The sequence below is a fragment of the Gymnoscopelus microlampas genome, assembly GCF_963454915.1.
Source record: "Gymnoscopelus microlampas genome assembly, chromosome: 12".
Taxonomy (NCBI): domain Eukaryota; kingdom Metazoa; phylum Chordata; class Actinopteri; order Myctophiformes; family Myctophidae; genus Gymnoscopelus; species Gymnoscopelus microlampas.
The window spans coordinates 44,413,223-44,426,049 of NC_139949.1; the positions used below are offsets into that span (position 1 = coordinate 44,413,223).

General features: G+C 41.3%; 1 protein-coding gene across 1 annotated transcript in view; it reads right to left on the reverse strand.

Moving 5' to 3' along the window:
• The window catches only part of LOC311057367 (rho GTPase-activating protein 26-like), a 162,418-nt gene extending 156,139 nt beyond the window's left edge, over positions 1-6,279 (reverse strand). The window contains 1 exon segment of the mRNA XM_084074321.1: positions 5,285-6,279. Within this exon segment, the coding sequence (XP_083930447.1) occupies positions 5,285-5,438 (154 nt within the window). The 5' untranslated portion in view covers positions 5,439-6,279.
• Positions 6,280-12,827: the final 6,548 nt, after the last annotated feature.

Sequence of the window (12,827 nt, forward strand, 5' to 3'; positions counted from 1 at the left end):
TTTTGTTAGTCCATAGCAAAAACAGAAGAGAAGAAAAAGGTTGAAAACAACTGCAGAGTATAAGCTTTTTGAATATGAACAGGATATTGGGTGGTGTGTCTCACTGGCATCAGCAGTCGTAGCATTCTGTAGCGTCTTAAAGTGTCCAAAGTGTTGCACCCAATGTTTATGTTTGAGCTTCTCTTTTCTGCGGTAACTGGCATGTAGCGGTTACATGGAAAACACATGTCAGGGCTGTCGACTTGCTGAGTGATGATCACTCAGCAATTAGCAGGCAGCTAACAAAACCTCAAGGGGAGATCCCTGGAACAGTCACCCTCTGCGGGAGGGAATAGGGATGTATCCCTAGAATAGGGAAACAGCGCACTAGGGTTCAATACAATTGTGTCTTTAACGTTTTTTTATCCCACTTTTTCACCCAGTGCCAAGCATGTAATAAGCATGTAATCCTGGCCGCTACTCTCCCTCTGGCAGCCTGGGGAGAGCCCCGAACTGAGCTCATGCTTCCTTCAATGCATGAGGAGCTAGCAAGCCACTTCTTATCACCTGACAGGCTGACCAGGGAGACGCAGTATAGAGACCAGGATTACTGCATGTTTGTTGTGAGTGAGGGTACCTACCCTAAGTGACACGGGGAGACCATGCAAACTCCACACAGAGAGGCCCTTTCATCAACCCCACCTAGGGTATGGACACCGATGACGTGGAGGTGAGAACAAGCCCCCAACGTCCCCAGCGGGAATCAAACCCAGGACCTTCTAGCTGGGAGGCGACAGCTCTACCGACTGCGCCACCGTGCCCCTGTGTCTCAAACAACAGAATCATGCCAAATATTGTTCTTGCAAATTATCGTTACAAAGCGGTCAATGTTCCAGTTTGGGTAGGGCAGGCATACAGTACAGTTACAGTACGACATTGTGACGGCCGGGAATAGCACTTTGTCAAAATAAATAGTTGTGTTTGAGCAGTCAGATCTGGCCTATGCTCCGTCCCACGCCCTGGCAGTGTGGGAGCAGCCAACAATATAGTGTGGTGGGGCTTTTTATTCTAACGCTTTCATTCAAAGCAGGGCAGCGGGTGTTGCCAGTCATGTACTGCACTCGCTTTCAAACAACACACCTGCTACTACGCTTAGAAGAACGGCACAATAGCCAGCAAATGACTCATTTTCTTTCCTCTCTCATTTACTGTCTCCATTTATCTTTCATTCACTCTTTCACACACACTTTATAGTACAGTATCTCTTTATGAGTGGTGGGGAAAGTACTCAAATGTTTTACTTGAGTAAAAGTATCAATACTGCAACGTAGAAATACTCTGTTACAGGTAAAGGTCCGGAATTTAAAATTGACTTGAGTAAAAGACAAAAGTACAAAAGTATTGGTATCAAAATATATGTAAAGTACAAAAGTAAAAGTAGTCATTATGCAGAATGTCCCATTTCACAAGTTTTTCAAGCGTATAAAAATCTTTTGAAAATAGCCGATCTACAAGCTCACAATGCGTCGCATCGCGACGCATTGTGAGCTTGTAGATCGGCTATTTTCAAATGGCCGAAATGTATATAGGGTTGAAGTGGGTAATGTATGTTTTGTGATAACAATCAAAATCTATTACTAAAGTTTTCAAATAATTGTAGTGGAGTGAAAGTACAATATTTGCCTCTCTGAGATGTAGTCGAGTAGAAGTAAAAGTACAGAAAACAAACTCCAGTAAAGTAAAGATACCTCAGAATTGTACTTAAAAGTACAGTACTTGAGTAAATGTACTTAGAGTTAATTTACACCGCTGCTCTTTATACGTATCTCATTCACGCTTTCTTCCTCTGTCCTATCACTAATCACACTAGCCTTCTTTCCCTACCTTCTCTGTCTCTGTCTCTCTCTCTTTCTCTCTCTCTCTCTCTGACCTCAGCAAATCAGGTCATGCCGTTTAATTTCTAGATCTGACTGATGGACAATAGCAGAATTGTCCACGCAGCAGAAAACGTCAGCTGACAGTGCTTTGTGTCAGAGGGCTAAGCCCCGAACCCAGCCCAAGCCTTTTATTGGCCTGGAGTATTGTTTTTAAACCATCCATCATACCTTACAGGAGATAATACAGGCTCGGAAAGTTCAGGTAACGTTGCCAGCTAACGGACTGGCATCGGACCACCCTGGACTTTTCCAGTGAATGTTCCTATTCTGCCGTTCCGCTGGCTGCCGGGGCCCAGGCGTGTTCCACACAGCTGTGTGAGAGTGATTCCCCCCTCAATGTCTGGTTTCATTGGTTCTCAAAGTGAGGTCCGGGGACCCCCAGGGGTCCTTGGTGGGGGGTACCAGGGGGTACCCAGAGAAAACGAGTTAATATGGCATCACAATCATTTTTAACCACTTTAACCATATTTTATACTTTGGCTATTAAAAAATAGCAGATATACAAGCTCATAGCGTAGCACACTATGAGCATGTAGATCTGCTATTTTAGAAAAATCCTGGCACAAAAATATTTTTTGAGACAGGTGGTCCCCAGCCAAAAAGAAACATCATTTTGGGGGTCCTTGACATGAAAAGGTTTGAGAACCACTGGTCTAGTTTGAACTGACCAAAAAGTGACGGCAAGATGTTGATTTAGGCAATGTGTCACACTGACACTGCAAGTGGCTCCTGACGAGAGCATCGGCTTAACTGACAACGATACGAGTGGAATGAAAGCGACTTCCTGTTGTCAGTCGTTGCAATGTAAACAACTCCCTGCGGTCACAGAGAAGACAGGACGAGATACGTAATGAAAACGTAAAACAAAGAGACAGATACAGAGGATTCCAACTCAAACACCACACTTATCTTTACTGTATACGGTTATAGTGCCAATGACATTATGTTATGTATTGCGAAAGCATCATGTCACAATGATGCATTTGTGGCCTATACACACCACTTGAAATTCAAGCAGCTATTCAAGCACTGCATTAAAAGTCAAGTGTTTTACTGACTTACATATATAGTATATATATATAATATATGTATAGAACAACACATTTGAGTGTCAGATGTATTGAAGGATTCCCAGAATCCTTGTACCAGCGCTTCAAAGGCATAGATTGCATTTTTGTGCAGTTTTTTAAACGCTGCCAGACTAGTGCTGGTTAACCACTTGGAACCCTAGCTTCTCTTTTCTGGGCATGTCAAAAACACCAGATATACAAGCTCACAGCGCGACTCAATGTGGCGTGTTGTGAATGTGAGCTCACCATGTGCCTCAACATCACATGTTGTTAGCTTGTAAATCGGCTATTTTTTTTCTGTGAAAAGATGTGGTGTATAGGGAAAAAAGGAGGGTGCCAATATAGAGACCTGGGGGCCAGGTCACACATTATAGGGTGTAAAAACTTCAACTGGGGAAACAGAGGAAAGGTCTCCGAAAAGGTGTAGGATCAAATACCCGCCCCACCACACCAGTCAGGAACATCTGGCCAGTGGCCAACAGTGTAAGACTGTGGTTGTACTGGGCAGCGCCCAAAGGTCAACAGTAGTGGACTGCGGTTGAATTGGGCAACACCAAAGTGTACATGGGTGTAGCTGCATGAATCAGGACTTTACTGGCAACCTTTCCTGGCTCCACACACACACAAAGGTTAAAAACCACAGAGCTGCTTGGTTTAACTGTTTGCTTAGACAGTAACGTACTGTAAACAAACCCTGAGAGTGCTTCACTCGAACCCAGCATCCTGGTTGTTTGGTCACAATTTTAGAACCAGGCTTTTCCTAGATCAGCGGTTCCCATACTGGGGGTCGGGACAAGGTCCCCAAATTATTTCGGGGGGTCCCCAGATTATTAGCTTAATATGCAACATTGTTTTCATACGGTATAGTGTAAGTGTATACAGGGTATCTGCACATTTATAAAAATTAAATGTAATGGCCTGTAAAACCTTTTTAATACCAAATTGGCCAAATTGTCAAATATTACAAAAGAAAGAGGCAAACATTGTGAAAATAGCTGATCTATAAGCTCCGTAGTTCGGCTATTTTCACAACATTTATCTGTGGAACCAAGTGCTTATCAGGGTAGGGGGTCCCCAGTTCAAATAATTGGGGATCACGGCCTGCAACGTTTGGGAACCCTAGAGATGACAAAATGACAGAAAATTATGTCTTGAACTTCAAACTAAGTGTGTGTGTGTGTGTGTGTGTGTGTGTGTGTGTGTGTGTGTGTGTGTGTGTGTGTGTGTGTGTGTGTGTGTGTGTGTGTGTGTGTGTGTGTGTGTGTGTGTGTGTGTGTGTGTGTGTGTGTGTGTGCGCGCGTGCGTGTGTCAGAGAGGGGTTATGTTAGGTGCCAAAAGTCACCTGCAGTTATTACCTGCAGATTATACAGTACTTTCCCAGTCACTATCCAGGCACTACCTGTGCATGTTATGTTATTGTGACAAGTGACACGGTGTACTGTAAAAGAATTACTGTTATATATTTACAATTACCATGATACAACCAAATGCAGACAGTACAGCCTAACAGATAGTAGAAGCTGCAAAGCAAAGCTCAAACTACTTTATAGATTAGACCTCCTCCACAAGCGAACTGCATGTCAGTACAATGTAATTACATGGATCGGACATGGACCACAACTCCAGAGGATACACAGTAAAAGAAATCAATCAGAGAGTATACAAATGGAACCAGATGGACTCGTAATTGTACATACACTCTCTGAGTTAAATTGATTTTCCAGTAAATAGAATGACTGATTCATAAATCACATGGGCAAACGTCAACACTTGGCATCAGGCTCAAGCCTCAGTCATCATTCATGTCCCCCTTATCACATTGGTTCTCAAAGTGGGGTCAAAGGACCCCCAGGGGTCCTTGGGGGGGGGGGGGTACCAGGGTGTCCCCAGCAAAATGAGTTATCATTTTAACCACTTTATCCATATTTTATATTTTGGCTATTCAAAAATAGCAGATCTACAAGCTCATAACGCGTCACTTCATGCCCCGCTATGAGCTTGTAGATCTGCTATTTTTGATAAATCTTTGCGCAGATCTTTGAATATTTAACATTTTTAACACAAAGCTTCTCTGCTGGGGGTCCCTGGCACAAACTCTTTACAGATGGGGGTCCACGACCAAATACACTGGGGGGGTCCTTCACTTGACAAAGTTTGAGAACCACTGCCTTATCATTCCCACTCTCTCTCTCACACACACACACACACACACACACACACACACACACACACACACACACACACACACACACACACACACACACACACACACACACACACACACACGTATCGACTTACTTTTCAGTGCCTGGATCAGAGCCTTGCCATCCTTGATGAGCTCCTTGATGAACTTGTTGGTCTTGTCCAGCTCCATCTCGTGGGACTTGAGCCTCTCCCTGAACTGAGGGCTGTCCAGGTAGCAGTCACTGAACTCCAGAGCGGGGAGCCCCATGATGATGACCCACCAACAACCGGCTTCACACACACACTCAACTGAACGACACACACCAGACACCACCACAAGAGGGGTGTGAGATATTTGACACACACACCACCACCAAGTGACACAACCACCGCCAAGATATTTGACACACACCACCAAGGTGGGATGTGAGGTATTTGACTTGGGCTGCTGCTGCTGCTGCTGGTGTGGCTGGAAAATTATGTTTACAAATATCCAATTACATGTAAAATGATGTAAAAAGAAATCCAATTACATGTAAAATGATGTAAAAAGAAAAAAATCCAATTATATGGAAAATTATGTAAAAAAAATCCAACTAGAAGACGTTGTTGCACGGGAGTTGTGATGATGAATATAGCCAGAGGAATTCCCACATTAAAAGTCGCCTTTTGCCTCCTCACCCCCAGCGCTAGCTTTACTGTGGCAGAACGGAGCCACCTATAAGTCCCCGCGTGGGGAAAGAACCCAAGCTTTAAGGGAAAACAAACAGCAACAGGAAAAAAAAAGGTGACAAAAGGGGGTCCCGCGGTCCCCTTGAGGGTGTTGTTAGTTCAGAATGGTAGCAGCCTTTTAACATGCAAGAAGCCCCGTTAACAGCATCTCCCCCTCCCTGCACGAAATAAGCCGAAATAAGTCTCTTTTATCCGGGTTTAGGAGACGTCGAGAGGACGCTGTCAGTGGGTCCCAGGTGTAGGCTTTTACATTCCTCAGCGCCGTGTCATCGTGGAGGACCGAGGAGGACCAGGAGGGGAGAAGAAGTAGCAACGGAACGGAAGAAAAAAAAAAGAGCCCCAGTTTGTCTTCCTCCTCCCTGGGCGGTTTGAGCGGCAGCAGCAGCACTGTGCTTATAATGCTCTTCCTCTGGATGTCCTCGCTGCTTCCATACAGCGGGCGTTGCCATGTCTCGTGAGAGAAACAAGCAACCTGGGTCTAGGAAAACAAAGCCCAAAAGAAGCAGCTATTATTAGGCCACATGAGCACTTTACACCTATGCATCTGCTATTTGAAAATATTTGAAAATATTTGAAATATTTGAAAATAGCCTATCTACAAGCTCACAACGCGTTGCGATGCGACGTGTTGTGAGCTTGTAGATCTGCTATTTTCAAAAACTCTTGCAATAAAATGTGGAATATTTTTTATATTTTGGAAATAGCAGATCTACTAGCTCTGCGACGCGTTGTGAGCTTGCATATCTGCTATTTTCAAAAACTCTTGCAATAAAATGGGGAATATATGGAATATTTTTGAAACATTCGAACAACACAAATTCTCCCTGGTTGTCACGAAACGTTTTTCACGAAAATATTTGAGAACTACTAGTTTAAATAATAATTTAAAAAATGTGAAGCAAGCCTAAATAAGCAAGTACACTACTACACTTTAGAAACAATCCCAAAAAAAAAAACGCAACCTGGAACTACCAATTTTTACAATCAACTTTACAGAAAAAGAAGCCCAAAGTCGCTTATAATAAGCCGACATGGCAACACTGGTGGATGTCCTCGCTCCATAAAGCCCTAATTTATCATACTCCGTCTCGCGAGAGTGTCGCGTTAACCAAAAAAGAACTGATCTACAAGGTATAAAAACGCGTCGCCAAGCCGGCGAGACCGGCTTGTAGATCAGTTCTTTTTGGCGGCTCCGCGACACCGTCGTACTGCGCTTGATCGACAGTCCCTCCCGACCAATGGCGTGGCTGGATTCTAGTGAAGCTGAGCTGATATACATAGGGAACCGTTTTGTGCCTTCAATTTATATAGTGAAACTGTATTTCAAGACAAGTTCAAGTAATATTTGTCTGTGTGACATTAAACGTTAAATTGAAATGGGCAACGGCCACACGGTCAATTTATTTTATTTTATTTATTATGTTTTTATGATTTGTGACTACCACCACAGCAGTATAACACTGAATTACAAATGTTTGCTATCTCTTAAAAGGACTCAAGCAATAACATGTAATAATTCAGCTGGCAACACTGTTTATCTTGCAAATTTTCACATGATACAACAAGTGTAAGAATAATGAGAATTTGTTTTGTATGAGATTATTTCAGATCAGATCTTTTGAGTTGGTTTAACTCAGGGGTTTTCAACTGAACCAGGGACCACCACCCTGAAGAATCAACCAGCCAGGGGACCACTGTTGTGTTGTGTGGGGATGTGGGCTAAGATATGTGTTTTTGGTAACACTTGCTATGCATCCCATGTCTACTATGCATTACAATCAGCTTATAAACACTATCTATAGTTATAAGAACTAAAATACGCATAACCCTTTATAACAGGGGCCTTCAACGTTTTCAGGCCAAGGACCCCCTAGCTGAGAGAGAGATGAAGCAGGGACCCCCTCTATATTGTATAAAATTGTGTTTCAGATTATACTTTTTTTGTTTACTTGGTCTGCTCTTTTTTCCCTCTACACCTATATACCTCTTTGCCAAAAAATAGCCGATCTACAAGCTCACAACGGGCTTGTAGATCTGCTATTTTTGGCTAAAGTTCTCCTCAGAAAAGGGATGCTATGGTTCAAGTGGTTAAGGTAAAAAGAAAAATCATATCACACAAAGATTTGGCGGACCCCTATAGTAACTCTGAGGACCCCCTGTTGAAGACCCCTGCTTTATAAGACTGCTTCTCAACCAATATGTTCTTAAATAATGAATGAAATATTATGCTAGTGAGCAGAGTGTTTTTGAGTGATTTAGTGTTTTTGAGAATTTCTCTTACTTTATCCAGCCTTCTATTAAACTCATATTAACTGATATACTGTAACTTATGCAAGAGTGAGCAGACACACCCTATTACATGGGCACATTTCCTAATAATGATGACTGAGGCAATCCGGTACACTTCCCCTTCTCCTCCCTTTTTTTGTGGAAGTTCTTGACCTCCTACTTCCCAGTAATTGCTGTCAACTACATTGACGCGTCATCTTAGGTCACCAGGTCATTGAGTGAACTGTTTCTCATGGCATGATTACGGGTGGTCCATGTCTCTCTTCTTGGCTATAGTGGAGTCTCATGTCTCATGTCATTTTCTGTCTCGAACCTTGCCCTGTACATATTCTTCAGTTCTGCCAGCATGAAAATACTGCTGTCACAGAGATACGTATAGTTACAAAAGGTAAAATACATTTTGCTTTTACTGTAAGCTCTGGGAAATTCTGCCCGACAACTCATCCAGAGCTTTACAGGGGACTGTGAAGTTCTTCACTTTCCTACATTACTGAATGCATGATCAGGGACCACATGCAATACCTGCCCTCCGTGCAAAAGTATTGGTATCAAAATGTACTAAAAGTACAAAAACTCAAGTAAAGTACAAATACCTCAAAATTACAGTACTTGAGTACATGTACATAGTTACTTTCCACCACTGTTTAAAGGCAAAACAGCAAACTGAGCCCATGGGATGTAGCATGGAGGCTGGAGGCTTGTTTGGTTGGTGGGTTGGGTTGATCGGTTACTTGTGGGAGGCCGCTGATGTCATTTTTCAAAGGGGGGAATTCTACCCGCCATGGGATTCGGTGGGATTCCTTACAGTTTGGATTGTTACATTGCCATTTCAGCACTTACCCCACCATTGGCTTTGTTTATTATTTGTATTATTATTATTATTAATAATACTAATAATACACTTAGCAAAGATCTGCTTTGAACTGACGTGTGAACTCTTCAAGCTCATGTGCATATATCATGTGCACAGTTTTATATGGACACACATCTTGAATAAAGTCAGTCTGTTAGAGATGCCAGCATCATATTGTGGAGAAAGCTTTCGCAGAAAATAGCAGATTGTACAAGCTCACAACACGTCACAATAACAGAAAACAGAAAATATACTAGCATAGAGCCCTAAGGGACTCAACCATATGGGGTTTAAGTGGTTAAGGTTTTACCGAATCAATTAGGCGTCACAAAATGTCTAGAATGGCTCTTATAGTGATGACTATATAAATATGTTTAGAGTGGTTGTGGTTTTACGGAATTAGTATCCAATCCTAATAGCTATCTATGCTTGCATGGAGACACTGCACATAAGTGTGAAGTGCCTGTTATAGCAGTATGAGCTGTTTATGTATTTCATCTTCTTATATTGCACATGACTGCTTGGTACTGTGAATATTATAATGTGAGCTGTGGGTGAGGTGTGAAAACAACTGCAAATAGATGTGCTATACTTCCTCTGACATGATGTCTAGCTGCATGCTCACTTCTCCATCAGCGGCTGCTAGTAGGACTAGTACAACCCCTTTGATGTAGGACAGTGTTTCTCAACCAACTTTTCAGGCCGTGACCCCCAAAATAATCATATTTGAACAGGGCACCGCCCAAAATAATCATATTTGAACTGGGGACCCCCCTCTCTGACAAGCAATTGGAATTGTAGGAGTCGAGGCATTACATTTAGTTTGACTCCGTTCCACAGATAAATATTGTGAAAATAGCATATCTGCAAGCTCACAAGCTTGTAGATCAACTATTGCCTCTTTCTTATATTATCTGACCAATTTGGCCAATGTCCATGATCAGTTTTTATAATGTAGTTTGTTGATTACTTTTGATGCAGTAATGGTCTTTTTTTTTCTTTCTTTTCTTTGTTTTGGGGTATTAGACCATTGATGTAGGATACTGTATAGGCTATACATCAAACTAATTATGTATAAACTAACTCATTATAATCAAATTAATTATGTCTACCTTCATTATGGATAAACATTATTATTATTATTATTATTATTATTATTATTATTATTATTATTATTATTATTATTATTATTATTATTATTATTATTATTATTATTATTATTATTATTATTATTATTATTATTATTATTATTACCACAGGTGCATACAAGTGTGTCAAACCCTGATAAACTTGTTTTTCTTGTTTTGTTATGTTTTGTTTTGTTCTAGGCCAAGGCCAACTGTATAATAATACTGGAATAACAGTTACCCACTCAAAGGTTAGTATGAAAGGGTTTTGCATGGTATCAGTTAGTGGTACGGTATTGTGCTTTTTGAGGTTGTAGAAAAGCCTTTTTGTTACTTAAAGATTAATTTACTTTTCTATTGATTAAATGAGTTAATTAGCCTGCACTTTCAAACAATGTTCATCAGTGCATATTTTATTTCATCTTCTTCTTTTTCTTTCTTTTCTTTTTAGCTTGTTAGAATTTTTATTGTTTTCAATTTATCAAGGTGGAAATTCTACAATAACTTTTAAAATATTGTAGGGATAGAATTGTCAATTGCAAAAGCAAATGGTGACAAAAGGCAATCTATTAAAACGTTCATCAGTGCCATGCAAAAGGTTAAAATGCTCTGTATTTATAATGGAACCAATAAGTGGGTGGTTGGGTGTTTGGATATGTATGTTATGTGTTTCTGTATCTGTGCATGCATGTGTGTGTTTCTGTATCTGTATCTGTGCATGTGTGTGTGTGTGTGTGTGTGTCTGTGTGTGTGTGTGTGTGTGTGTGTGTGTGTGTGTGTGTGTGTGTGTGTGTGTGTGTGTGTGTGTGTGTGTGTGTGTGTGTGCGTGCGTGCGTGTGTGCGTGCGTGCGTGTGTGGGGTGTGTGTGTGTGTGTGTGTGTGTGTGTGTGTGTGTGTGTGTGTGTGTGCGTGCGTGCGTGCGTGCGTGCGTGCGTGTGTGTGTGCGCACACAGGTATGTATACTGTACCCTCTGTATTATTACATTGTTCATGATTTACATTGTATTAAGTGGGCTAACCTATCCTAAGCCCAAAATAATTAATACAACTTGGTCATAAAAAAAGAGCAAAGCTCTTAACTTTGTTATAACGAGCAGCACTGACCTCTTGTGGTTTAAAAATGTAAATGTGACACCAAGTTCTGTATCTGTTGTGACTGAGGGCTTTAATTACAAAATGCAGTGTATATATACAGGTAGAAAATATAGGTTAGTGTTTCTCAATGTTATATATACCCCACTCAATACACTTGTCCATCAAACAAATCCACAAGGAAACATCCCAGGAGGTATAGAGCTGTCACCTGGGAATTGGAAACGGATTCCAGGCTCCTCCAGCCATCATGTCAAAGTGGCCTTGGTGCAGTATAGTAAGTACATTTTACTCAAGTACTGTACTGAAGTAACCTACAGATTTGAGGTACTTTTACTTTACTGGAGAATTTCCAATTTTTTATACTTTTACTCCACTACAGCTCAGAGGCAAATATTGTACTTTTAACTCCACTACAATTATTTTAAACTTTAGTTACTAGTTACTAAACATACATTGACCACTTCAGCCATGGCTATTTGAAAATAGCCGATCTACAAGCTCACAACGTATCGCAGGGCAACGCGTTGTGAGCTTGTAGATCTGCTATTTTCAAAGGGAAACATGTGAAATGGGATATTGTACATAATGAGTACTACTTTAAACTTTAGTACTTACTTATATTTTCACGCCAATACTTTTGTACTTTTACTCAAGTACATTTTTATTGGACTTTTACTTGTGTGTTTCTACATTGCAGTATTGCTACTTTTACTTATGTAAAAAATGTGAGCGCTTTTTCCACCACTGGCCTTGAGCAAGACATGGAACCATAAGTGCTCCCTGGATGCTGCTCAGTAGCTGCCAACTGCTCTTAGAATGATTAATACATCTACGATGACAAATTCCAAGTATGTGCAAATGTACTTGGCCAATGAAACTTCCCATTACCCTGCCTTGACTATAGGCTTACAAAACACTACACTCCTTACTATTGGCCGGGGATACACAGTACTTGCTTGCATGTTAAAAGAACGCTACAGAACACTGGAAACAGGTCATTTAAAAGTGAGGAGAAAAGGGTTGACAGACAGACACTAACTATTTAACCACCCTGGAAAAGATGGAAGTCCTATCAACTCATCCAATGAACATCAAGAAACTTTGCAGAAGATTGATAGTTGAATCCATGGATGTACTGCATATAGTTAAATGTTTCTCCATCCAACCAAGGGTGCTGCTGGAATGCCATTCTAGATCGTTCTGGCCCATAGGCCTACACCCATGTGGAATCATGATTGGACGTCTAGTCCTCTGAAGATTCTTGCAGGAGCCCTCATACAAGGTTATTATGATTATGCATGCACTTCATGGTATCACAACACCTCCAAGGCCTTAAAAACAAGGCTCCAAACATCCCAAAATAAACTAGTAAGGCTACTTCTTGGCCTCAATCACAAAACCGATCTAACCCCTGCTCATTTTGCTAGGATTGGATGGCTTAGGGTTGAGGACAGAGTACAGCAACTATGGGCCTGGTCTTCAAGATACACCACAACATTGGGATCCCCCTGTATTTGTCAAAATACTTCCAAAATGTTAAAGTCCACGATCATGGGGGCAG